The sequence below is a fragment of the Trachinotus anak genome, unplaced genomic scaffold, assembly GCF_046630095.1.
Source record: "Trachinotus anak isolate AG129_WGS33_773 ecotype Australia unplaced genomic scaffold, CSIRO_AGI_Tana_v1 ptg000009l, whole genome shotgun sequence".
NCBI lineage: Eukaryota > Metazoa > Chordata > Actinopteri > Carangiformes > Carangidae > Trachinotus > Trachinotus anak.
In genome coordinates this window covers 1,816,099-1,840,975 of record NW_027273860.1, presented here as the reverse complement: position 1 = coordinate 1,840,975, position 24,877 = coordinate 1,816,099, and the positions used below count along the sequence as shown (strand labels likewise).

At 41.2% G+C, this 24,877-nt stretch overlaps 2 protein-coding genes across 6 annotated transcripts in view; one reads left to right on the top strand and one right to left on the bottom strand.

Annotated features, from left to right (window-relative positions):
- Positions 1 to 1,339: 1,339 nt before the first annotated feature.
- Positions 1,340 to 24,711, top strand: LOC139624956 (proteoglycan 4-like). 4 transcript variants are annotated; one of them, XM_071484432.1, is made up of 9 exons: positions 1,340 to 1,535; positions 3,168 to 3,270; positions 3,998 to 4,160; positions 4,515 to 4,613; positions 4,869 to 4,937; positions 5,021 to 7,177; positions 8,465 to 8,519; positions 10,068 to 10,129; positions 12,457 to 13,557. In XM_071484432.1, the coding sequence occupies exons 6-9, from the start codon at positions 7,098 to 7,100 to the stop codon at positions 13,061 to 13,063; spliced, it is 804 nt and encodes a 267-aa protein (XP_071340533.1). In that variant the 5' UTR covers positions 1,340 to 1,535; positions 3,168 to 3,270; positions 3,998 to 4,160; positions 4,515 to 4,613; positions 4,869 to 4,937; positions 5,021 to 7,097; the 3' UTR covers positions 13,064 to 13,557. The 4 variants fall into 4 exon arrangements, with proteins under 4 accessions (XP_071340533.1, XP_071340534.1, XP_071340532.1 ...); XM_071484433.1 differs by lacking the exon at positions 1,340 to 1,535 and having other exon boundaries at positions 1,568 to 3,270; positions 3,972 to 4,160; XM_071484431.1 differs by lacking the exon at positions 1,340 to 1,535 and having other exon boundaries at positions 1,570 to 3,270.
- The window catches only part of LOC139624942 (sodium channel protein type 5 subunit alpha-like), a 121,722-nt gene continuing 112,410 nt past the window's right edge, over positions 15,566 to 24,877 (bottom strand). For both annotated transcript variants that reach the window (XM_071484380.1, XM_071484379.1), the window contains exons 27-28: positions 24,594 to 24,864; positions 15,566 to 23,108 (exon numbers count right to left, since the gene is read on the bottom strand). In XM_071484380.1, the coding sequence (XP_071340481.1) occupies positions 21,811 to 23,108; positions 24,594 to 24,864 (1,569 nt within the window). In that variant the 3' untranslated portion in view covers positions 15,566 to 21,810. The remainder of the gene's footprint in view (positions 23,109 to 24,593; positions 24,865 to 24,877) is intronic.

Below are 24,877 nucleotides of genomic sequence, written 5' to 3'. Positions count from 1 at the left end.
CATAAATAGTTAATAGAAAAAAAAAAAATTCTAAATATTCCTATTTTGAAAAAAGAAGTATTAAGTAACTAATCAAATAAAAAATCAAATGCTGTTAGGTGCAGAATAAAAACAGATTGAACTCTAAAATAACGAGTGTTGGAGAGATTTAAACAAAAGTAACACAAACCAGAAATATAATCTGACAATTTTTATTTATTTAAGCCAATGTCACAAATCAGAAATAAGTACATAATTAAAATGGAGAGTTTACAAAACCAGAAGTGGGTGAATTTCATCCACTGAGGAGGACCCTGAACGCTCCACAACAGCCTGATTTATTTGAGTTAATCTTGTGCCCATGGTGCATTTTCCCAAATACACTTGTTTCATCAAATTGTGTGAAAGTGACACAGAAAACCTGACGCCTGGTAAAAACTCCTGCATCTGCAGTCTGCCTCAAACCAAACAAAAAGTGGCTGATTTAAAGTTTAAACCTCTGAATATTACAAGACTAGCTTTAGCTTCTGACCTCTGGACATTGCAAGGCTAGCAGTTAGCTTTATTACACAGTGGCAGTAACATTACCTGATAAGTTTGGTCTTCACAAATTTAATGGTGAAGACAATGAAAACATGTTGGTAGCATTAGCTGTTAACATATGGAAAACAAGGCTAGCATCAAGCTAAATAATGCAGTGCCTGTAACATTATACGGCTAGCATTAGCTGCTAAAGGTCAACATTTGGAGAGTATAAGGCTTGGCTAGTGTAAGACTTGTCAAGTGTTGAGTCGGAGCTTCGAAACAACTACATTTATTTACTGAACACGTGAGAGCTGGCGTGTGCAGAGAAGATGTGTGGTAAAGCAATAATCACAATAATCACATTTCTATTTCAAAATAACATTTGCATTTAGACTGTCAAACAAATGTTTTATTACCTGTTTAAAACTCATCAATAATTGTACAAAACTGCAGTTGGGCTTCATAAACCCTGTAGAAAATTTGCCTTATTAGAAAGTGATGCCAAAAAATAAATTAAAATGGTGTCATAAAAAGTGTGTGGCACATTATTCCCCTCTTCTTCTCCTTGTCGGCTGTCTTCTCGTCAGGTTGACCTTCTTACCTCTGCAGGTGCTCTGTGGGAGTGGCACTGGCACAAACTAACCTGTCATCTGGTGTAAGATTTCCAGTAGCAATGAACCAGTTTTTCCACTGGAGCGGAGATGAAATGCTGAGCACGAACAACTTGTGATTTCACTTTGTGTTGAAGGAGGAGAAGCTGAAGTCCAGACGACAACAGAGGGTACGAGCTGATGAAGCTCAGGTTTAGGTGTGTTGTGTGTGTAAGTACATTGTGGGTTTGGGAGTTAATGCTTGTCGACAGGCCGGAGCGAGGGCTGGATTACCAACCAGACAAAGTGGCCAACAGCTGCAAATGTATTTAGCTTATAAATGTTTTGTTCCTAAACGTGGTTTCATCAGCAAACTACCACAGGGAGGTTCTGCACAGCAGCCTGCCAGCAGCTCAATCCAGCCGTGCCAGTGCCCTGCAGGTACGGACTCATGCAACACAACATGGAACAAACGTACTTTTAACAGTACAATTAGGTTTTCACAGATGTATACCTGTGGTGAGATAATAGAGAGTGATGTACTGCTGAGTGTTAAAAAGCTCGATTGGCCATAAAGTTTAAGTCTAGAGAGTGAGAGAGAGAGAGAGAGAGAGAGAGACTTTCGTTAATGAGAACCTGCTGATCTGTTTCCTGGGCGCCGCCTGGAAAGAACTGATGCAGTAAAGCGTGTAGTGGGTACAAGATACTGTGGAATGGAAACTATTTGGTGTTCACGTTAATAGTGGATAAAATGTTGATGAATCAAAACCTGCACAAACATGAGGAAGTGTTTTTTCTAATTAGATGAAGCAGAAGAATGGAAGGAACGTTTATTTGTACAGGATGAGGTCATTCAGAGTGATTGACAGGAGCAGAGGAGGTCGAAGGTTCACGTCCTCAAGTAAACGCACCAACACAACAACGTGAAGAAGCTTCTGTCCTTCATGAAAAGTCAATTCACATCAGTCAAGTAAATTTAACTTCTCTATTTCTTAGTTTAGTCCAATGGATCCCAACCTAGGGGTCGGGCCCTTCCAAAGGGTCACTGGGTAAATGTGAGGGGCTGTGAGATGATTTTATGGGAGAGAAGAAAACAAAGATCAGATTCACAGACCTGTTTTCAGTTTCTGGACTTTTCTTCTCTTTTCTACTCTTGTGAAACATCTGATCATTTTACATCTTTGGGCCTTAAACTACTGAACTCACTGAGTTTAGAGGGGAACTGTCTCTGATGTGGCTCCAACTACACACGGATTTATTGTATTTCATAACCTCGTTTTTTGGGTTTTTTTAAAAATTATAATCTCTAAAGTAACTAGCGATGACCTATCAAATACATGTAGTACAATATTTCCCACTAAAATGTTTTGGAATAGAAGTATAAAAGGGCATCAAATACAAATATGCAAGTAAATGCAAGTCGATGTGCTTAGTTACTTTCTGCCTCTGAGACAATAAAAGTCATTAAGACAAGATAGAAAAAAAAAGACTGAGACCATCTTATAGAAGACAGAACTATGTTAATAAAGCAAGAAATATGTATATTCCATACACACATATGCTTAGATAAAACTCAAATGCACAAATATATACACTTATAAAAATGTTTAAATGTTTTTGTATAGTTGACACAGATGTGTGTGGTTAAATGTCTCAAGCTCTCCACAGCTCAGAGGCCTGATATGTGAGAACATCAAGTTCAACTAGTGAGGGAACTTTTGTCCCACTGAAAACCTCACAGCTGAATTCTGCTGCGGGACATTAACGTTCGTCCTCACCCCTGTGGACTTTAGATTTAGAGAGATGTGCTCTCTGTTTCTACCTGACATCTGCCATCAGACAAACAATCATACACTGATACACTATCATACGCGCATGCTTTGAATTCCTCACCTGTTAACCTCACTGCACTTGGTTAATGTGTTGTAATGTGGCGTGGTTAAATAAATGACGACATCCTGCGAGTAGGAGATAAATGTCCCGACTTTATTTTTAGATCCCAGAGGCAACAGTGAACACAAACCGAACCTGAAGCTGCAGACACATTCTCATCTGCAGTGTGTGTTGTTTCAGGATTCGTCTACATGCAAGCCTCAACTCGAACTGTAAAGGAAAAGGCTGTTTTTGACAGATCGGGATTATTGACTGATCCACATTTGGAGGCAGAGGGAAGCAGGTAATGATATTTACTCACTTGAGGAAGAAGAAAGGACATTTAAATGCTTTTTAAGATACAGGGCTGAAATTTGAATAAATCAGCTGTGTGAAACTGAAAAGCTGTGACTATGGTTTTTACTCCTACATGTGCTTATATGTGGTTGCTGTGTTCACATTAATATTTTGTCCGTTTTTAAAATCTCTTTCCCACAAGTCTCTCAAACTTTAAGGCAGTGCAGTACTTTTTATAGGCTGTTTGTCAGAGTCTAATTAATCAATCATATTTATTCAAGTATTTTACTTAAAGGTCCCATATTTTACTCTTCTGTGTTTTACTTGATGTGTTGATTTCCATAAGTAGATATATTTGGTGTGACTGAGGGCGGTGACTGCTTTGTTGTGACATCACAAAGTTGCAGAAGTCCTGACGGCTGGTTTTAAGGCTCAGTTTCTGAATACAGGCTGTGTGCATTTCTCTGTGGACTGAGGCTTTGATACTTTCACAGTATTAATATAGAACCTAGACCTGCTTTATAATCAAAAACACATGGACATCCACCTTTATATTATATGTTTAAGTACAATTTTGAGGTATTTCCATTGTTTGCTACTTTATACTTTTACTATATTTTGTTTTATACACTGAACTACTCAACAGTAAAATATTGTTGACATATTCGTGTGGCTTTTGTTATATTTTCCTCCACCACTGAACCACAGCAATGTTTGTGGAACTAACTGTTCAGGTATTTCGTTGGCGTGAGACTCTGAGGAGATGAGGCTCTGTGATGGATGCGAGGGTGGAGGCGCCGCGGTGGAGCTGGCGTCCGAGTCTGCGGCCTCCCGCTGCTGCAGAGACACGGAGCGGCTCCACCCGTCAGGCTGCAGCTGCCACCACCTGCCTGCAGAGTGAGCCCACATTTCAGCTCACATTTCACACATCTGAGCCACTAATCATTCACCAATAATCAGATCAAATATACGACAATTTGTGTTACTTTTGACAACTTGCATTTAATTTTGTTAACAAACGCACACCAGTGAAAACACAACCTCACTCGCAGAAGAATAAAATCAGTTCATAAGCAATAAACAGTAAAACACACCTTTACTTTTATGACGACAGATTCTACCTGATGTCAGCAAACTTTACACAGATGTCATTTTATAGCTGAGGTGATATCCACCTGCTCATAGTTCTGATTTTAGTGAGACGTTTAGTTGTTGTTGTTTATGAGTAACACACTGTCAACTCTCTTGCAGTGAAAACAGGCGGATGTTCCCAACAGCCTTTTATCTGCTGATGACCCACAATCAACAGCTGATTGATTTCAACTTCAACTTGGAAACTTCAGTCACAAAGTGAGATCACTTTTTTATTTGTTTCCTTTTTATTTTTGACAGTGAATTATCACCTGATTATCCTGAGTAGTTGAATATAATAATAGTTTATTTGCTATTTTCCCTTTTGATTGGAACTCTGTGTAAAATGATGATCTTTAGTAAACACTGGAGCTCAGTGACCCAACACTTCAGAAGAATGAAGAGTCAAAAAACTGATGATTTGTGTGTAAAGTGTGTGTGTAGCTTTGTGCTGAGCTTCACGTTTGGTTTCAGGCTGGTGTGTGTGAGGACGAGCAGTAAAGGATACGTTCCCTCTTTCTAGATCCCAGCAGGAACCGCACAGTAAGTTCTCCACCAACTGTTCACATCACATCAGTTTGTGCTGTTCCTCAGTTGCACGTTGATGATGGAGGTGTGTCCCACAGGTTGTGATGCTGCTGAGTTAATCAGAGCGATGAATCCTCTGAAGAGTGGGGGGAGGACCTCACATTCAAAGTGATCTTGTTTATTCCGGCCCAGTCGTGAGAAAAATCTCCTTTAGGAGCTGGACGCCGCCGCTCTGCTCGCTCGTCTTCTGCCTTTGTGTCATAAAGCAGTTTCTGCAGGTCAAAGGTCGTCCTAAAGCCGGTCATTTAAATGATGTTAGTGAGTGAGAAAAGGCGACAGTGGATGTGACACTGTGGGAGCTGTGGAGTTTGTCTCTACCCTGGAAAGAGCCTTGAGATAATGTAGATTATGATTTATATTATGAAGTTGAATTGAACTGAGGTGCTGCAGCTCGGTGCCGGTAAAACTTTAATGGGTTACTTTTGTGTTTCTTTAATGTCTTTTCACATGTTTCTGTTGAAATGAAAACAGAGCAAAGCCATAAAGAAGAGTCCACATCTGTCAGTTACCTGTGTCAGAGTTAAAGCTGCAAACATGAATATTAGGAACCTCTAGTTCCTGAAAGCCCCTGTGTGTAGAGCTTTCATGTGAACATCTGTTAAATATGCTTTTTATTGGTGAAAACATCAGACAACACAGGTGAAAGTTCGACTGTTCTCACATGAAGGTGTTTACACTGACGCCACATTAATGTCCTGCAGAGGATTTGACACCTGATGTGTTTGTCAGTCTGGTTTTAATCCTTCCACACAAACATGAGCTCCAGTGGTAGCCCAGCACTGTCGCCATGAGACTAAATGAAATGCTAAACAGTGAACCACTTGTTGGTGTATCAGCTTACGTTACTGTCACAGTGGGTTTTTTTAAAAATGAAAAACACATGAAAAACGTTTGAACACATCCTCACATCTACATGAATCCAGATTCTACACACAGAGGCTTAGAAACAAGCTCATGTTTGCTTTAATATCCTGAAACAAGATGCCTTTTAAACGCAGCTCCACAGACCCAGTTCATTTACTGTGTACTCTCTGTCTGGGCTGACAGGTGTAAGGCTTTACCTGCTTTAATGTCTCATCCGTCATGTGACAGGAGGCTCAAATCTGTTTTTTCCGTTTTCTGTGCTAATCAGCTCAGTTTGGTTGATTCCTGATGATTCCATGACTATTTTATATTATATTCCATTATATTTAGAGTAGAGAGTAAATATACTGTATATACTGTATGTTTATGTCTGCAGCTGTCTTATTGTTCACTGCATAATCCAGACTCTGATTTTTCTGGGTTCAAAAATGTTAATTTTCTGTTTTATTTGTTCTCTGAAAGTCAAACATTCTTCATCTTCATCTGCTTCGCCAACAAGCAGCATTATATTTTATCATCAATGTGTCCTGAGGTCGCTACATGACAGTAATGTTAAATATGCAAAGGAAAACTCTCCTATAAATCTGTTAAACAGATACTGCGTAATATATTTTGTTATATATATATTTTGTAAATATAAGTTTTAAAGCACAGAAGAAAGAACAGCAGTGTTTTCTCTGTTTTTTCTGTTGTGAATGTGGAACATTTAAAACAGCTGGAAATCTTCAGTGGAAAAGTCCTGGAGAGTGACAACATTCACCAACACAATCTGTTGTATGTATATTCAAATGTCCATGTACACACCAGTCTCATGAGTGTGCGACTGTTTGGTGGAGGTCTGAACCTGTGACCGTGCATCACGATGTTCTGCTTTAATAAAGATCGTTTCGTGTGTGTGTGGTTGTGCTGCAGAACAGATTGAAGAACTTTTACTGGAACCTCCTGCAAATGTGAGAACAGTCACAGGACTGAAAATACGTTTCGTTTTTATGCAACAAAAAAAATATGAAATTCTGTTGAACCTCTGAAGCTAATATATATAAAATGACTAAATGAACATTTTCATCTTTAACAATTATTTTGTAATATCAGGGCATGTACCCCCCCCCCCCCCCCCCCCCCCCCCAGACTCCGGTCCAGCAGGTGGCTCAGGTGAGGCTCAGGTGAGGCTCAGGTTGACCGTGTTCCGGGCCCCGGGCCCCGGGCTCCTCTGGGCTGTGCCTCGGTGGAAACGTATTAAAATGAGTGATAATGATTAGCTGCAGGTGGGTCACCTCACCTGCGGCTCTGTCTCACCTGGATTTTAGCGTGTTGACGCATGACGACAACAGGTGAGTTCACTGTGACGGAGGGAGAACAGCTGCTAGCTGCTAGCTGCTAGCTGTAGCTAACATGCTAGCTGCTAGCTGTGGCTAACATGCTAGCTGCTAGCTGCTAGCTGTAGCTAACATGCTAGCTGCTAGCTGTAGCTGTAGCTAACATGCTAGCAGAAGTTGATCACCTGAACATGATAAAACCTGTTTGTTACATTCCAGCAGGTGAAAAAAACTTTATTGACTAAAACTTTATTTACACACGGCAGGAATTAGACTAAAGAAGAAGCAAACACCACAAACTTGACTCAACAAAGTTTGATCCTCAAGCAGATTGAGACGTGATAAATATGTTTGTGCAGAATCTTTCACATCTGTGTTGTGTTAATATTGTTCTGTCACATCTGCAGTTCTTGGTCCTGCAGCAAAAACACAGATGTTATAGAAAGAAAGAAAGAAATAAAGCTTCAGAGCTGAAAAATGTCTTGTTAAGATATTTTGACTGTATTTTCCTAAGCAGAATTACTTTCATTTATTTCATTTACGGGAACGTGCTAAATTAATTGTAGACATATAAATATAAAGATCTTATATTACTTCATTTAATAATGACAGGTAACAGAGACAGGTAACACACCCTTCACCCCCCGTTGTTTCCTTTCTCCTCTTTTCTTTCTCTTCTCTGCACCTCTTCTATCACTCTCTTCCCTTCTTTCCTTTCCTAACTCCTATTTTTCTTCTCTTCGTCCTCCTCTTCATCATCGTCCTCCCTCCTCGGTCCTCACGCTCTCTCATCACCGACGATCCTCCATCTGCTTCATTTTTATTCATTCTCCAATTACAAAATATCAAATGTGACAAATAAAACCAGGAACGAGATAAAAATACTTTCATCTTGACAAAACACAGTTAAAAGTTTTTCTGTGCTTTGAGGAAAGAAACAGACGACAACATGAATATTTTTCTAGTTGATTAGATCAGAAAAGTGAAATGTTTCACACCCAGAGGTAACAGAGCCTCAGGTGAGCGTCCTCCCCCCTCAGCCTGTCTGTGTTGGACTGATCAGATCAGTTCTTCCTTCCACAGAGTCTGCTGGTGTTTTTCTTATTAATAACTAAATAAAGCTCCTCCTCCTCCTGTTTCCTCCTCACGTCTCTGATGGAGGTCGAGTTTCTTCTGTCCTGGCTCCTACACGATGACACACTTTGTTCTTATATTGAAGACTGAAGTATTTATTCAGATGAACTGTGTGACCCTGTCTATTCATAAACTTCTGGCCTGAAGAGTTTTCTTCTTCTCTTGCAGCTCCTCTGTCCTCCAGCAGGAGGAGGTGGAGCTCCACAGGAACATCAGCCTCCTGGTCAGTAACCTCCGCTCTCCTTCCCTTTATTTCTTCCTCTCCTTCTTTCCTTCTTTTGGAAACTCCTCCTCCTCTTCTTCCCTCCTTCTTTTCCTGCCTTCTTTGTTTCTTTTCCTCTGTCTCCTCGTTCCTTCTTGTCTCTCCTTCCTCTCTTCTCTGATTCGCTTGTTTCTGTTCTGGTCTTTTCCTTCCTCGTCTGTTTTATTAATATTTTGCTGTTATTAAAAAAAAGATAATAATGATTTTAGATGATTAATACAAAAGAAAATCAGGATTTCAGTTGAAGTGCGTCACAAAATGTGTGTGTGTGTGTGTGTGTGTGTGTGTGTGTGTGTGTGTGTGTGTGTGTGTGTGTGTGTGTGTGTGTGTGTGTGTGTTATCAGTGAGCGTCAGCTGGCTCTCTGCTTTGTTTTTAGGTCACTTTTACACCGACTCTCCTTAAATCAGTGTGAAAGCAGCTCGGCTCTAAAATAGAAACAATTAGTGTGGGCCTGACATTCAACTCTTGCTCTCTTTTATTCCTCCTTTCTTTCTCTCTCTATTCTCTTTCTTTCCTGTCTTTTTAGTTTAGGTTTTTTTTGGGAGAAGTAGGCCGTCTGCCGGCGCCCGGCCTGCAGACAGACGACTCGTCAACACACATCAACTTTAACTCGTTTATTTTTGATGCAGTCGTCTGTTGTTTGGCCTCACGCGTCAACCAGGAGGAGTTTCCTTATTAAAATCTGTGAAACGATGTGAAAACACTGTAATAATAATAATATGATTCACATTATGTGACTTTTCAAAACAGTAACTTAATGCAGAGCTTTACAAAGAGGAAAAAATATCAGAAAAATCAAATTTTTATAAATAAATTTAAAAATCAGACTTAAAACTGTCTCGTCAGCAAATTCAGTTTGTTTAACTTGTGTATTTTTGATGCACACATCAAATATTTACTGATCTGGTAAACAATTTAAAAACTTTAATACTTTAATCTCACTTTAATAATTTAATCTGATTTACAGTATGTGACTCTTTCAAAACAGTAAAGCAGAGCAAAAACTAAAACTATCACAGAAACACAAAACTAAAATTAAAACTACAGGAAAAAAAAAATCAAAAATCAAATGTGTCGTCCTAAATGTTCAGAATTCAGGTGAACAGAAATACGAAGATGAAGCTTTGACTTGATGGATTTTCTTTGTACAGCCTGTATAATATTTTATTTCTAACCGATCAATGTTTTGCGGTGCTTAAAACGTTAGTCAATCCATTGATCAGTCATCTGACAGAAAATCAATCAGCAACAATTCAGATAATTGTTTGAGTCATTTATCACAGAAAAAAATGTTCCCTGGTTCAGTTTCTCACATAAAACGTAAAAGAAAGAGTCAGAGTTGGAACATTTGTCACATTTTGTTTTCCACAGGACTTCCCTGTTTTTATCAGTCGTTCATTTAAATGTTTGTTCGTTGCAAACAAGCTGAGCACACAACATCTCACACATCACAACCTTTTTAAAGTTGTTGAATATGTCGGTTGACCGCTGCTTATTTCCACCTGCAGCCGGCTCAGAGCCTCAGGACGTCCCGCTGGAGTCGGGTCCGCGTCCACCTGATGGATCAAAGGTAAGACCAACACTCACTCCCCTTGTAGCTCTGGTTTGGTCTCCATCACGGTCGTATTACAAACTGCTGTCCCCAAAAATCCCCAAAAACTGGGTTAAAACATGGTGGTGTGTTCTCCACAGACTCAAGAGAACAAAGCAGTGCACAGAAATAAAATGCAATGAAATCTAATAGAAAAGAATTTTCCACAACAAAATTGAATATTTGGCAGCGTTCAGTACTTGCAGGCAGCACATCCCCGGCTGAACAGAGTCGCCGCCACACTGCGTCACCGGACCTCACGACCGTGTGCTGATTCGCTGAACAAAATCATCAGGTTGAATCCAGGCACAGTCTGGAATCTGACGTTTTCTGCTATAAAATGTCAACTTGCAATGTGTGAGCGGTTAAAAAAACGTTCCTTCAAATGATTAATGTATAAAAATTAAGACTTAATTTTATTCCTGACCCCTCATGTGAGTATTTCTAAAATCTATCTAAATCTATCTGAATCAATTAATCAATCAAAATACTTTATTGATCCCCTGGGGAAAGTGTAACAGCAAGAATAGAGAATAACTTCAGAGGTAAGGAATAGATAAAGATAGAGAGGATAAATATAAACATAAAAACTATTAAAAAATAGAAATATAAACATAAAATGTCAAAATGTGCTGAAATTATGATGTAAGAATATACAAAATAAATATAAATGCAACAGTATATAGGGACGTCATTGCCCAGTTTTTAAAAAAAAAATCCTCAAATTCCCAGACCTTAGCTATTAAACTGGTGAGTCAAACTGGTGGAAGCAGGTGGTTTATAGAACAGAGAGTGAACTGCACCAACCTTCACTGTGGTCAAGTGTGTGTGTGTGTGTGTGTGTGTGTGTGTGTGTGTGTCATGACTAAACCAAGAATGAAACAAATGACGATACAGACTCACACCTTTATGCTGTGTCAGCAACTGTCCTGAGAACACTCAGTGTGTGTGTGTGTGTGACCAGTGACACTGTTTGATCCTAACAAGCCGAGAGAGACACAGTCAGAATGAACACACACACACACACACACACACACACACACACACACACACACACACACACACACACACACACAGATGAGTAAGAACAAGAAGAGAAATAAGAGAGAGATTAATTTTACTGTCGTAGGAAACAAAGAAAAGCAGAAACTCACATTAGAGAAGCTGTTGCCATGACAATGAATCAATAATCAAAATTGTGGTGGAATTATTTTCTGTTAATCAACTGATTAGTTGACTGATTGTTTCAGCTCAGTTTGTGGTTTTGTGAGCAGAGTAGAAAGTTCAGGTTGAATCAGGCTGAAACCTCAGTAACGAATCAACGATCGATCAGTGATCAGTTTACATTGATCAGTAACAGCAGATTATTCAATCAATATTTGCTTTTATTTAATTAGTAATATCACTAATTCAGTGTAGCTGCAATTCTCCAATGAACACACAGTTATACACATAGACAGACACACACACACACACACACACAGCTGACCTGAGCTGACACCTGTCACTTTGTTTTAAAAGTTGACTACACCACAGGGAGAGATGCACACACACACACACACACAAACACACACACACACACACAAAAACACCAGTCAATCTGTTGCTTTTAAGCCCTCAGTTGTTCTGGGCGCGCTCAGTACAGCCCCACTGGGAGGGATAACACCCACAGTCCCACAGGAGGGACTGACCCTGTGCAAGGTGAAGTGCGTGTGTGTGTGTGTCTCAGGGTTGTCAGCAGATCCCACTTTGTTATCTGGGTGTTCATCAGTAAAATCTCCAGCTGTGTGCATCAGTAGTTTCACCTTCAGTGTTGTTGTTGTTATTTTAATCCGACCGGTGCAGAGTCAGAGGCTCAGTGCTGCGTTTTCAGATGTTGACGAGTGTAAACTGAGATGGTCGGTGTCTTCCTGCAGCCGGAAACAACCACAACACAAAACCAGGAAGAGAATAGCTTTCAACTGTTTTATTCTTTTTTTAAATATCAGTGAAAATTGTTACAAAAAATTAAAGTAATGTGTCTTTTGTTACATAAATAAGACTCAGAAAGGTGATGTTCTCTTTGAGAAAATAAAATCACTGTCATGTGTCTGGTTGCAGTTGAGCTTGGCCTGGGGACAGTTTGGTCCCAGACAGATGTTTCCCTGTGCCTCATCATTACAAAAATAAATAGGAGTAGAAATAAAAATAAATCCTGACTCTGCAAAACCTTGGATTACATTTAAAATCAGGTCAGTTAATAATTAATAAACGCTGGGACACCGTGGCCACAGGTTGCTAATGTAGGTTTCTTTTCAATTAACCAGAACCTGGTCGCTTCAGCAGAAATCACATCAGTTTAAGCTCCTACACCAGACCAGACCAGACCAGACCAGACCGGCAGAACCAGACCAGACCAGCAGAACCAGACCAGACCGGCAGAACCAGACCGGCAGAACCAGACCGGCAGAACCAGACCAGACCGGCAGAACCAGACCGGCAGAACCAGACCAGACCAGACCAGACTGGCAGAACCAGACCGGCAGAACCAGACCGGCAGAACCAGACTGGCAGAACCAGACCAGACCGGCAGAACCAGACCGGCAGAACCAGACCAGACCAGACCAGACTGGCAGAACCAGACCAGACCGGCAGAACCAGACCAGACCAGACCAGACCGGCAGAACCAGACCAGACCGGCAGAACCAGACCGGCAGAACCAGACCAGACCAGACCAGACTGGCAGAACCAGACCAGACCGGCAGAACCAGACCAGACCAGACCAGACCGGCAGAACCAGACCAGACCGGCAGAACCAGACCAGACCAGACCAGACCGGCAGAACCAGACAAGACCGGCAGAATCAGACCGGCAGAACCAGACCAGACCAGACCAGACTGGCAGAACCAGAATCGACGGAGACCCGGACTCTGATGTCCATCGATTCTGACCTCACTCGCTTTAGCACGTTGACATTGGACATAAATGTCTGCAGAATCCACGTAATTCCTACAGATTCTGCTCCAGTCTGAAAACTTGGGTTCTATTTAGTTTTAAATGTAAAATTATTCCCCAGCGGGACTCGACGTTCCCAGGCATCAAAGAGCCGTTCAGCACGTTTTTACTCTGTGAATCAGAGTCACTGAAAAACAACTAAAACAACAACAACCAGTTTCTGTAAAACCGATCAAATCAGAAAACTGAGGCCTAATGAAGTGGTTGTTGTAATTGTTACCGTATCAACGTGAGCTTTTTCTTTAAGAGGCACAGTGTTGGCAGGACGACAGATGGGGAAGCTCCATTTAACATATGCTGAGGAACTCTGCCACTGTGTGTGTGTGTGTGTGTGTGTGTGTGTGTGTGTGTGTGTGTGTGTGTGTGTGTGTGTGTCCAGAGACGGTTACATAACCAAGTAAACAAGTCAACAGTCTTTTCCTCTTTCAGTTCAGAGCCTTGCTCGAGGGCAACAAGGCAGTTCGGAGAGGACAGTGTGTCTGTGTCCCTGTGTATGTTCAGTGTGTGTCACATCAATACAGCTGAAACTATGAGTTCATTGATCAATTGATTAACAGAAAATAAATAATATTGATTAATTGTTTCAGTCTTAATCGCTTCAGAAGGATTTTCTGCTTATTACTTTATTATATCAGTGAAAATGAAATAAATTAGGTGGTCGGAGTAAAACATTTCACCGTGGTGACAGACATTTTATAGAATAACAATTAATAATAATAAAAAAATGTATCATGCAGTCCAACCGTCAGGATGTCACAGGAGATAAAACTACAGCTGTCAGTCAGTTTGCTTTGATGAGGAGGACAAGAAAAGAAAAACACTTGATTTTTCTTATAAATCAAATAAATCACAACCAAAAAAAAAGAATTTTAAATTAAAAGGAGAAAAGTAGGAAAAAGGATGTGAAACTACAAAAATTCATAAAGTTTAAAAAAATCTTTTAAACTAATAAAAACTCACCTTAAAGAAAACGTCTGGTGAAGTTCTAATGATTTTATTGATTCATGAGATTTGGTGACAATGAGATAAAAAACAAATATCAGCAGATTTATCCTGTAAATTAGCAGCAGCAGCAGCAGCAGGAGAAGGAGGAGGAGAGCAGCTTCAAGTGTCATCCTCAATCTACTCTGACACACACACACACACACACACACACACACACACACACACACACACACACACACAGACAGCATTACGTCATGAGTTCAGCTTCCTGACACAGACAGGCAGCGTGAGGGAGCGTGATGCGTCGAGGCAATCCCACGCCAAGTGTGAGCTGGAGGGAGGAAACCACAGAGCGACGGCCGCAGACACGATCTGCTGCGGGGCCGAATCCTACCCAGCATGCCGTGAGAGATACCGAACGCCATAGACCTGAAAAAACCTGAAAAAAACGAACTCTATGACACAAAGTGTTCAGAATGTGAAGCAGCTTGAAGACTTGACCAAGTCATCATAAAAACAGGTTCATGATAACAGCTGTAGTTGGACGCCGCTCGTCTAACTCAGGAAGACATGAGGTTGGAGCCTGAGCACAAATTATATTTCTGCAAAACCTCTCCAGTTTTTCCCGTTTACACTAAAGCACCAAGCTGTTGCTTTAAGATTCATCCACACTGAAGACCATTTTTGAAAAGCTTAGTGAGCACTGAGGGCCAAAAGATAGATGGGGAGAAAAAGGACATACTCCATATTTCTCCAGAAATTTCAGCGTCAAAGATGATATTCATGGAAAAATGCCATTACATAACATGGCTGCTGTTTTTAAAGGTTCTGTATTCTGTTTATAAAGGTAGATGTCCATGTGTTTGTGATTATAAAGCAGGTCTAGGTTCTATATTAATACTGTGAAAGTATCAAAGCCTCAGTCCACAGAGAAATGCACACAGCCTGTATTCAGACACTGAGCCTTAAAACCAGCCATCAGGACTTCTGGAACTTTGTGATGTCACAACAAAGCAGTCACCACCCTCAGCCACACCCCAAGCCCCGCCCACCTGGACCCACAATCCAACCTTGCAGGATTTGGTTTCTCTAAGTGTTTACCTGAAATCTGCTATATTTTTATTAGATCACTCCACTTACCTAGTTGACTTGGATCAACAGTCAGCCAATCAGAAGAGAGGCTCAGATCCTCTCCTCTGATTGGCTGACTGACCTGTTGTGACTAGAGCTGCAGAGAGAAGCCTGAGAGAGGAGATGTAAAACTGCACTGAGATGGTTTTTGGTTCTTAAAATCACAGATATATGTCCTGATGGAGATCAACACTTCAGATAAAACACAGAAGAAGAGTAAAATATGGAGCTTCAACCTTTTTGTCGTCAGAATAAATGCACACTCACATACTGGACATACAAAAACATTCACAGTGAACAGACACACAGATACAACAGAATAAAACCATCACAATAGATTCAGTATTAAATTTTTTTTCTGGTTTATTACAGGAGGCTTTTGTTTTATATACAGAGACATGTATTTGCAAAATACTAAAAAGTATTTCAACTCAAAGTACTAAAAAGTATATATATATTTATATATATATTCATATTATAATCATCGTAATTATTATTATTGTCTCTAAAACACCAGGGTGGGGTCACTGAGGCACGGCTGTCGCCTCCTTTACACCGAGGTTTCACCGGCGACAGTTTTCGCCAACGGTTGCAGAGCGAAAGTGTCACTGAGGTCAGAGGAAAACCTTGTAACTTGTTGTGTTTGTCTCTCGTTTTTTGATATTTTTGAAATTGAATTATTATTAAAAAAATATGGAAACAATGATACATCTAAAAATTTTACCAACTCATTAATGGTGAGAAACCCCCTCAGATTTGGACTTTGATTAGTTCTTTTCACTATATTGTTGTAAATCATTTAAAACAACCGACATTTTTCTTTGTCTTTCTTCATTTTTCCTGATCCTTCTTTTGTAAAATCTCTGGAGTTACAAAGTTTTCACCCCCTCGTCTGTGACGTGGATCTACTCGACCTTTTCCAGCAAGAACGCTTTAAAACTGCTTGTGTCAAGAAACCTCGTATCTCCAACTTGGTGATTTATATTATCCAGCTCGATGTATTTGTGATGGACTGTCAGCAGCCACGTTTTAACGACAAGAGAAATTTTCCTGATTTCGGCAGAAGAGAAAAGACTCAGGAAGGGAAATACTCAACTTATTCCCTCCTCCGTTCCTGAAAAAGGCAACTTTCTTGAGATATGAGGTTTCTGCAGAACTGATATGAAGCCGGAGAGCTGGCAAAACCAGTTTGACAACCACTGTGAAACCAGTTGCGGTGTAAACGGGGCGATGGTGGTTTAAGCAGTGAGAGGATGCCTGGAAAAACCAAATCCATGACGACAAAATAATTAGAAACATCATCGTTATTATTAACCTCATACTGTAAATAAGATACAGCATCACTCACTGCCTGTTTACATAACTGTTGTATTGCATTAATCACACAGTTAATAGTAACAATAGTAATAATAATGAACAATGAAGCCACTCGTTTTCTGTGCATTTCCTCCTTGTACATAGATGTTTGTCGTTTTATTTTGAAGGTGACAAAGCAGCTTTTGGTTTTGAAACAGGGAAAAGGCGGCAAAAAGGAGCAGAGATTCTCAGTCTCAGTTCGTGCTTTAACACCCCCCTCCGACCTTAATGTGGACTCTTCCAAACCCCTCGTTAGCACCACATGCACTGACCCACCGCTCAGAGCGAAGGTGGTAGTTTTCCTTCAAAGTAAGAGTTCAGTTCTGCTCACATTTTGAAGGTTTTTCATTTCAGAACAGGAAAGGAAGTGACACCGATTCTTTGTCTCTATCTTTTGCATCTCAAGGTTTCCTTTCCTGTTCAGACTTGTTGGGGGTTATTTTGAAGTTTCTCTCAGTGAGCACAGAGTGAAGTTCAGGGACGGAGCTGAGGTGGGTTTTTGTTTCGCTGCTATGAACAACTGTAGTTTTTGTGCTCAGTGCAAACTGGAGGTTCAGATTCACTAAAGTCGCACTGTGAGAACAGTTTGTGCATTTTGTCTTCAATTTACTGGTGTTTATGATTCCAAAACATGTTATCTGTTTATTTTTCTCATAAAATTAGCAAGATATTGATTTTAAATCAGGAACAGTTTGGTCAGCAGTGCAGTGTTGCAACAGCTGACCTGCAACAGTGAATGCAGAGTGGATTTTATTATTCTATTTGACTGCATCCCCTGCGTTGAAAACACAACCTCAGGAGTTGGATCTGAAAGCAGCGTTTACTTTTCTGAATGATTCAGTTTCATATCTTGCATTAATGGACCAGCGTGGTTTTCTGATTCATTCATTTTAGTGATAAAATGCACTTTTTTTTTCTGCAGACATTCGTGAATCTGAACCTTTATGTCATCGGCCAATCAGCTCGCTGCACCATTTGTTCTACAACTGATGAGGAAGAGTCACAGGTGACGGAGGGGGGTGGTGGGGGACCGTGAACCTCGTCCATTATCAAAAAGCATAAGAATCAATTCACTAATCAGTCAACCCAAATAATCACCCAGTCCATCAATCAATCAATCAATCAATCAATCAATCAATCAATCAATCAATCAATCAATCAGTGGGAAAGCATGGCTTGGAGTGTTGGGGTTCATATGTAGCAGGCACACTCTGGGTCTATTGCTACTGAAAACAGCCCTTCAGCACAACTGCATCCTGAAATACGCCTCGCAGCAGAGTTCAGCAGTGTCTTAAGTATTTACCTAGTTTATATGGTCATCTATTCTCAATAGAATCTAGTAGAAATAGAGTCCAGACGGTGCCAGTAAAATATTTTTTTTTCCTTTTTCCATTTTTAAATTAGTCTAGTAAAGCATTTAGTAAAGATCCCTCGGGTGACCACGACAACAGAGACGGAGAGAGAGAGAGGTTGTTCGAAATATTGATATCGAAGCAGACTGAACGAATGCTGTACACACACACTTTGACACTTCATCTTAATAAAAACAAGCGGTAACGCTGCTTCACACCAGCTTCATGCCAGTGTATTCACCTGCGCGTCTGTAAATCCACAATAACACTGTCTGTGCTGCATCAGGGAAACCAGGATTTATCAGATTTCCCCAAATGCTCCAAGTGTTATTGTGTATTTATGGTGTTTCCCCAATTAATCCACAGATTCACACAGTGAAAAAAAGCTCCTGTGAAGTCAGGTGTTACCTAAGAATTCACTTAAAAGGTATCGGCAAACCGTTATTGCTAGACGCGGTTTGTTTTTTTTGTTTCTCTGTGCAAAATAGATAAAGAGCTGTGTCGCTCGGCCTCTGCTTCTCCTCAGGGCGCAGCTAAAACGTGCAAAAAAAAAAAAAAATCTTAGATAAAATGAAGCAATCAACCAGAAAACAATCAACCAGAAAACAAAGTCAATAAATAAATAAATAAATAAATAAATAAAGCAGTGTTTAGATTTGAAGAGTTTCATTTCAAACTCTCGGGGAAAAATTAGAGAAGTTCTCTAAAATCTCTCGGTAATGTGCTGAATATAAATTTTCCACTTCCTGTATCTCTAGCTTCAAATTAAAAGCCCTCTGCAGAGTTGTGTGACTTCATGACATTACAGCGGCAGCATTCATTTTGCGGCTTGGGCCGCTGCTGCAAAATGTTGAAACACTGCATCTGTTTCATTTTTTTAATGAAGGAACTAAATTAGAAAACAGCCTCCAAATATGAATCAGCCAATCCGAATTTGCTGGTTTATTTTCCCATGTTTTTAAAATGAAACTCTTCATATCATTCAGCAGGAACAGGAAGCAGAAAAGCTTATAGCATGGTCACATCAGTGTTCTGGAAAAACCTGCTGCAGGCTGTCTGTAGATTCTTCAAACACAGATCAACCCTGCAAACTGTTTGACTGTTGTCATGAGTGTCAGTGGTACATTTACAGTTATCCAGGGCCAATGTAACTATGACTTTGGTCTAACATTTAAAGGATCCATCGGGTGATATTCTATATTTTTCTTATTGTCAACAAATCCCTTGAAAGACCAAAACCTACACTTAATGTCTGCTAACAAGTATTGTGTGTTTACCATCCTGATATAACTACTAAAGTTTATTTTGATTCAATCCCACGCACACCGTCCAGCTGCCACAAATATGGATTAATCCACCGCTGAAAATAGTCGCCAACTAATGAACCACTTCCTCCAGTTTTTTTTATTAAAACCTACAGTGAGCAGCTGTTTGGGGAAATTACTGGGCCTTTTTCATAGTAATGAATCCACAAATACGTGAGGTGTTTTTAATAAAAATTTACGTCTTCAGTAGGAACCAATGATCTTAAAGATCAACTAACACTCTGTTGGTTTTTTTTGGTCTTTTCATGGAGTTTGTTGACAGTAAGAAAGAGGTCATTAGTCTGAAATGTTGCAGACAGAATACTTCTGTTTCAAACTGGAGAGACTGGAGAGAGAGAAGCAGCAGTGTGGTGGGAACATGGTTCAGTTTTGTCGCTGCAGCAAAAGCACAATAACAAATGAGTCATTTGGCAAAGTGTCCTGTTGTTGAAAAGAATTGGTTCTGATTCCTGTCAAAGTTTGGAATTTAAATCTAACTGAAAACAGGAAACGATCTGATCGATGAGCTGAGACACAACTATTCAGCAGTGGACTGACACTGATAATCAGCTGCTGTGCTTATTTTCCAGTTGTTTTGAAGATGAGGTTTTTCCAGGATACTGACGATAGATCAAATGCCAAATCAGGAAGAGCAGCGTGAGCTTTTCAGAACACTAAAAGGGGTAAAATCCTGATGCTGATGTGCTGAGTTGATTGTCGCACTCTGGTCTGGGCTGGTCCGCACCACAAAGACCTCAAACCTGTTTAGCCTCGAGAATCTGGTTTGTGATCTTGTGTTTGCCGAGCCGAACTCAGACCAGACGGAAAGTTGATGACAGTGGGTGATTTGTCAAAAAGGTTGCCAATGCATGTAGTTCGTACAGTGACATTAAATCCCCTGATAGAGAAAAAAAACATTATTCATGACCTTGCAAAAGCCTAACAAGTAAATGTAAGTGATTCCTACAGGACCACACAGGAGTTCTGCATGAATATATGTCTTTGTTCAGTTTGTGGTTTGTTACACGCTTAAACATGTTTTTGTGAGTTTACATAGTTTGACCTGTAGTCTGAACCTTTCACTACACTAAACAATATTTATCCTGCTTTAAGAAAAGTAAAATTAACCTGAATGTTAAGGCTGTCAGATTATTATGATATGAAAGTTTAATGAAATTGCTAAATTGTCTTGGTTTAGATTTTGAATAAGAATAAATTTACTTGATAGTTTTTTTTTATATATAATTCTGAAAGAGGTTTTTCTTTCTCATTAGATTTAATTCACAAAATATTTTAACACTGAGTTCTTGCCAAATCAAACTTGATCAATCAAAGATCTATCAGCCTTGATTACAAGCCAGTAACAACCGATTTTCTCCTCATGTACGAGTCTTTTGTTCAAGTTTGTTCGTGAAGCAAACGGAAGCTGGAGAAGTTACTTTAAATCTGGACTTTTAGACAAATCACCCACCGGCCGAAGAACTGATGGACACGAGGATGTTCACCACCAGGGCAAAACACATGCTGGAAGAGTCTGGGACCAAGTAGAAAATCTCATTGTGCACTTGTATCAGTTTTTGGTGTTATGTCAAAATAAGTAGATCCCGGATCCCTTCCTCAATGTGACTTTGCCCAGGTGTGCTAAAGTGACAGCACATGTAAACTCAAAAGTGCAAAACTGCCAACAAAAACAGATGAAGTTGCTTTTCAGGTTTTTGAGATTTTTTTTTCCTGACTGCACTCTCTCCTCTCATCTATTACACCGTGGTAGTTTAGCCACTTTTCCATAGCCAGTGCCACTTCAAAGTCGAAAGAGAGAGACTGCTTGTTTTTTTTCTTCAACTTACTCTAAAAAATATAAAAAATAGTAATAATCGTACCGCTATTAAAAGACTGGTAACATCAACAAAGTTATACTTTTACTACGAAAACATTTTTTTAAATCACGTTGTCATTATTTTCCCTCCTCTCTCGAGTCTCAGTCAGTCAGAAAGCCGTCGACTGTTAATGTGTCAACAAACACCGCCGGGAATACCGTTACTCTTACAGCCAGGCGTACTCTGAGAATATTGATCATCTGTGGGAAGGCACACACCCCCCCCAGGCCAATAAATGATGGATACATCTGTGATATAATTGTTCTGACCCCTCTGAACCTCTGTAGCTGAGGTCGAAGGTCAGTCAGTGTTCTGAACTCTCGGCTCTAGTCGAAGGGATCCAGAGGTGCTTCTTCTCTACGCTTCTGTCTTTAACTCAAGCAAAGGCAGAGTTGACTTGACAGACAGGGTTTCCCTCTCTGTCTCTGCAGGTTTTCTGCTTCCCTTTAAGAAACTCCAACAGTGCTGTTGAGTTGAGTCCAGGAATCTCCACGGGGAACAGGAAATAGCATTAAAGGTAGTAAATATTCCACTTGGTTTGCTCTTTCACTCAATGACTCCTGCAGTGTCTCGCTCATAGCTTCCATCTGGTGCCTCCTCAGTTTCCTCAGCTAGGGTACATTCAGTAAACAAAAGAACAAACAGGCTTAACCCAAAACGAGAAAATCCTCATTCGTTAATTTTTTGCTTTTCGGTTCCTGCTATGGTACTGTTTCCTGCTGTCTGTCAGGGTCGACCTCTGATGACGACTGTTCGCTGCCTGCAGTGTCAACGATGACTGTTTCAGTGTGGACAGCAAGCGGATGAAAGATCTCTGATGTGGCTCGCGTCACGCTGTCATAAGACGGTGGAGATGAGGTGGATGAAATTGTCTCTGAGCGCTCCATCCCTAACAAACTGGAGCCATAGTTTTCCCTCATCATGGCGGCGATCAGTCCTTCTTTCTCAGGTGCATCTTGTCCGAATATTCCCTCGCCACCTTCCTCACCGTCATCCCCTGCATGCCGAGGTGTGGTGATCTGGCGATACAAGTAGGAGGCAGCCTTCATCTGCCGCCTGACCAAGTGTCTCCGGTAGCACCTCTGGATCACTGTGGCAGAGACCTCTTCCTGTTTGCGCCTCAGAGTTGTTGTGATCGGCTCGTAGGAGATCTTGGATGGGTTAGCCATCATGAACTTCTCCTCCATCTGCTGCTTAAGGGCGTCCATCTCACCTGACTCGCCTAGGACTCGCTTGGTGAAGGCAAAGAGGATGTCCAGGCAGTGGATCTTGTCCCCACTGACCATGGGCAAGTCCATGGAGATCAGCTTGATCTTGTTGGGCTTGGCGATGCGCAGCGGCTCCGACAGGGAGTCGGCAAAGTCCGACAGCTTGGCGTACTCGATGAACTGCGTGGCCTCTGGATCAAATTTCTCCCAAACCTCATAGAACATCTCAAAGTCGTCCTCGCTCAGTGGCTCAGTGCTCTCCTCCGTGGCCACGCTGAAGTTCTCCAGGATGATGGCGATGTACATGTTCACCACGATGAGGAAGGAGATGATGATGTAAGTGACGAAGAAGGTGATGCCCACGGACGGGTTCCCACAGTTCCCCCTGACTGTGGTGCCGGTGTGGGGGATGTTGGGATTGCACTCCTCGGGAGAGTTGTTGAGGATGGGGCTGAGCAGGCTGTCCCACCCGGCAGAGGTGGTGATCTGGAACAAGCAGATCATACTGTTCCCAAACGTCTCAAAGTTAAACATGTCGTCGATCCCCGCCTGCCGTTTCACATAGGCGAAGTTGGCCATGCCGAAGATGGCGTAGATGAACATGACCAGGAAGAGGAGGAGCCCGATGTTGAAGAGAGCAGGAAGGGACATCATGAGGGCAAACAATAACGTCCGGATGCCCTTGGCACCTCTGATGAGACGCAGAATGCGTCCAATACGGGCCAATCGGATCACTCGGAAGAGGGTCGGTGACACAAAGTACTTCTCAATGATGTCAGCCAGCACGATACCTGAAACACAGATCGAAAGAAAAAGATGTAGGTTATATATACTTTATTTTTTCAGTTATATCACCTAAGATTCATTAGCCAAAGACAATTACTCGACCAAGATTTTCTGTTATTTCAGGACATTTCTGTGAGTTACATCATCTAAAAGCTCTCGGTCTGGATATTACTGTCTTTATGTGGCAGGTCTGCTGTGATTACAATGTGAGTAATTGGTTTTGGAGGGCTGAGCTGGCTTTACCTCCCTCACAGCAAGTCAAACACTCTTTTCCTTGTTATCCTGGAATGATAAACTCAAATAGGAGCTGGCCTGTCATCACTCCCCCCACCCCGGGCCCCCCCGGCCCCCCCAGCCCTCCCCATACACACACATACACTTCTATCTTTCATCCGTCTCCCTGTGTTGAGTTATAGGTGATGGAAGGGATGAGCAGGGGGGAGTTGAGAAGGAGTCACCATCACATCATACATCAACTCAACTACCCCCCCAGCCAAACATCTCCGTCTCACACACACACACACACACACACACACAAAAGGACCAGCTGATGTAACAGGTCAATCATGTTTGATTTGTCTCTGGGGACCGCCCTCTGGCAGCTCTGATTGCTGCTGTTACCTTCACCTCCCCCAGGCACGCTTGTCTGAGCGCGCACACACCCACACACACACAGACACACACATACAGACACACACATAATTACACACACACACAATCTTGTCAAGCTAACAGGAGGAGCGGCACACGAAATATGAGCACTGATCGCTAAATTACCTGTTTAGGTTGGTCTGTGCTGCCTCTGTAGACTGGTGTGTGTGTGTGTGTGTGTGTGTGTGTGTGTGTGTGTGTGTGTGTGTGTGTGTGTGTGTGTGTGTGTGTGTGTGTGTGTGTGTGTGTGTGTGCGCGCGCGTGCGTGCGTGCGTGCGGTACTGTATATGACCATAGAGGACCTTGGTGCAGGGTAAACATCAAGGCCAACCAGGTGGTCACTTTGTTGACAGATAACTGTCAGGCAGACATTACAGTACATTGCTTCCTGCTGCCACAGCTGATGGCTCAAACACTCACACACACTTTCATGTGTGCACACATGGCGTACATATCTGATATGTGCACAACTGATATTTGCTTACCACACATATATATAATCAATTTTGCTGTGATATTGATCAACAAGTTCCAACAAGCTGCAGTGCAGGAATCACACAGATATGGTAACTTGAGAATTATCACAGTAAAATGTCCCACTCATCCTTATCTGCTGATATACAGTATTATTTTTAAACAGTTAATTTTAACAGTATTAATTAAATTTCACTCCTGTTTTAATTTAACTTCAATTTGAGTAATTTTGGTTTTAAATTTGAAAACTTGAAAACTTTCCAAAGATCAACTGAATCGACTCAAAAATTCTATTGGTTAAGGAAACGTTGTTTGTGTTAGTTCCTCAACGTTCGTGTTTTCCACAGGAACAAGGTTCAACTCACCGACGATGGAGAGGATGACGACCACGAAGTCGAAGATGTTCCAGCCGACGGTGAAGAAGTAGCATCGCAGTGCCACGATCTTGATGAGGCACTCGGTGGTGAAGACAATGATGAAGGCTAGGTTGACTTTGTTCAGGATGTACTCCATCTGAGGTGGCTGCTCATCCGTCTCCACCATCATGGTGATCATGTTGAGGAGGATCAGCACCATGATGATGATGTCGAACGCCTGTTTTCCAACCAGGTCGAAGAAGAAGCCCTGCAGCGGGTTCTAAAAAGAAGAG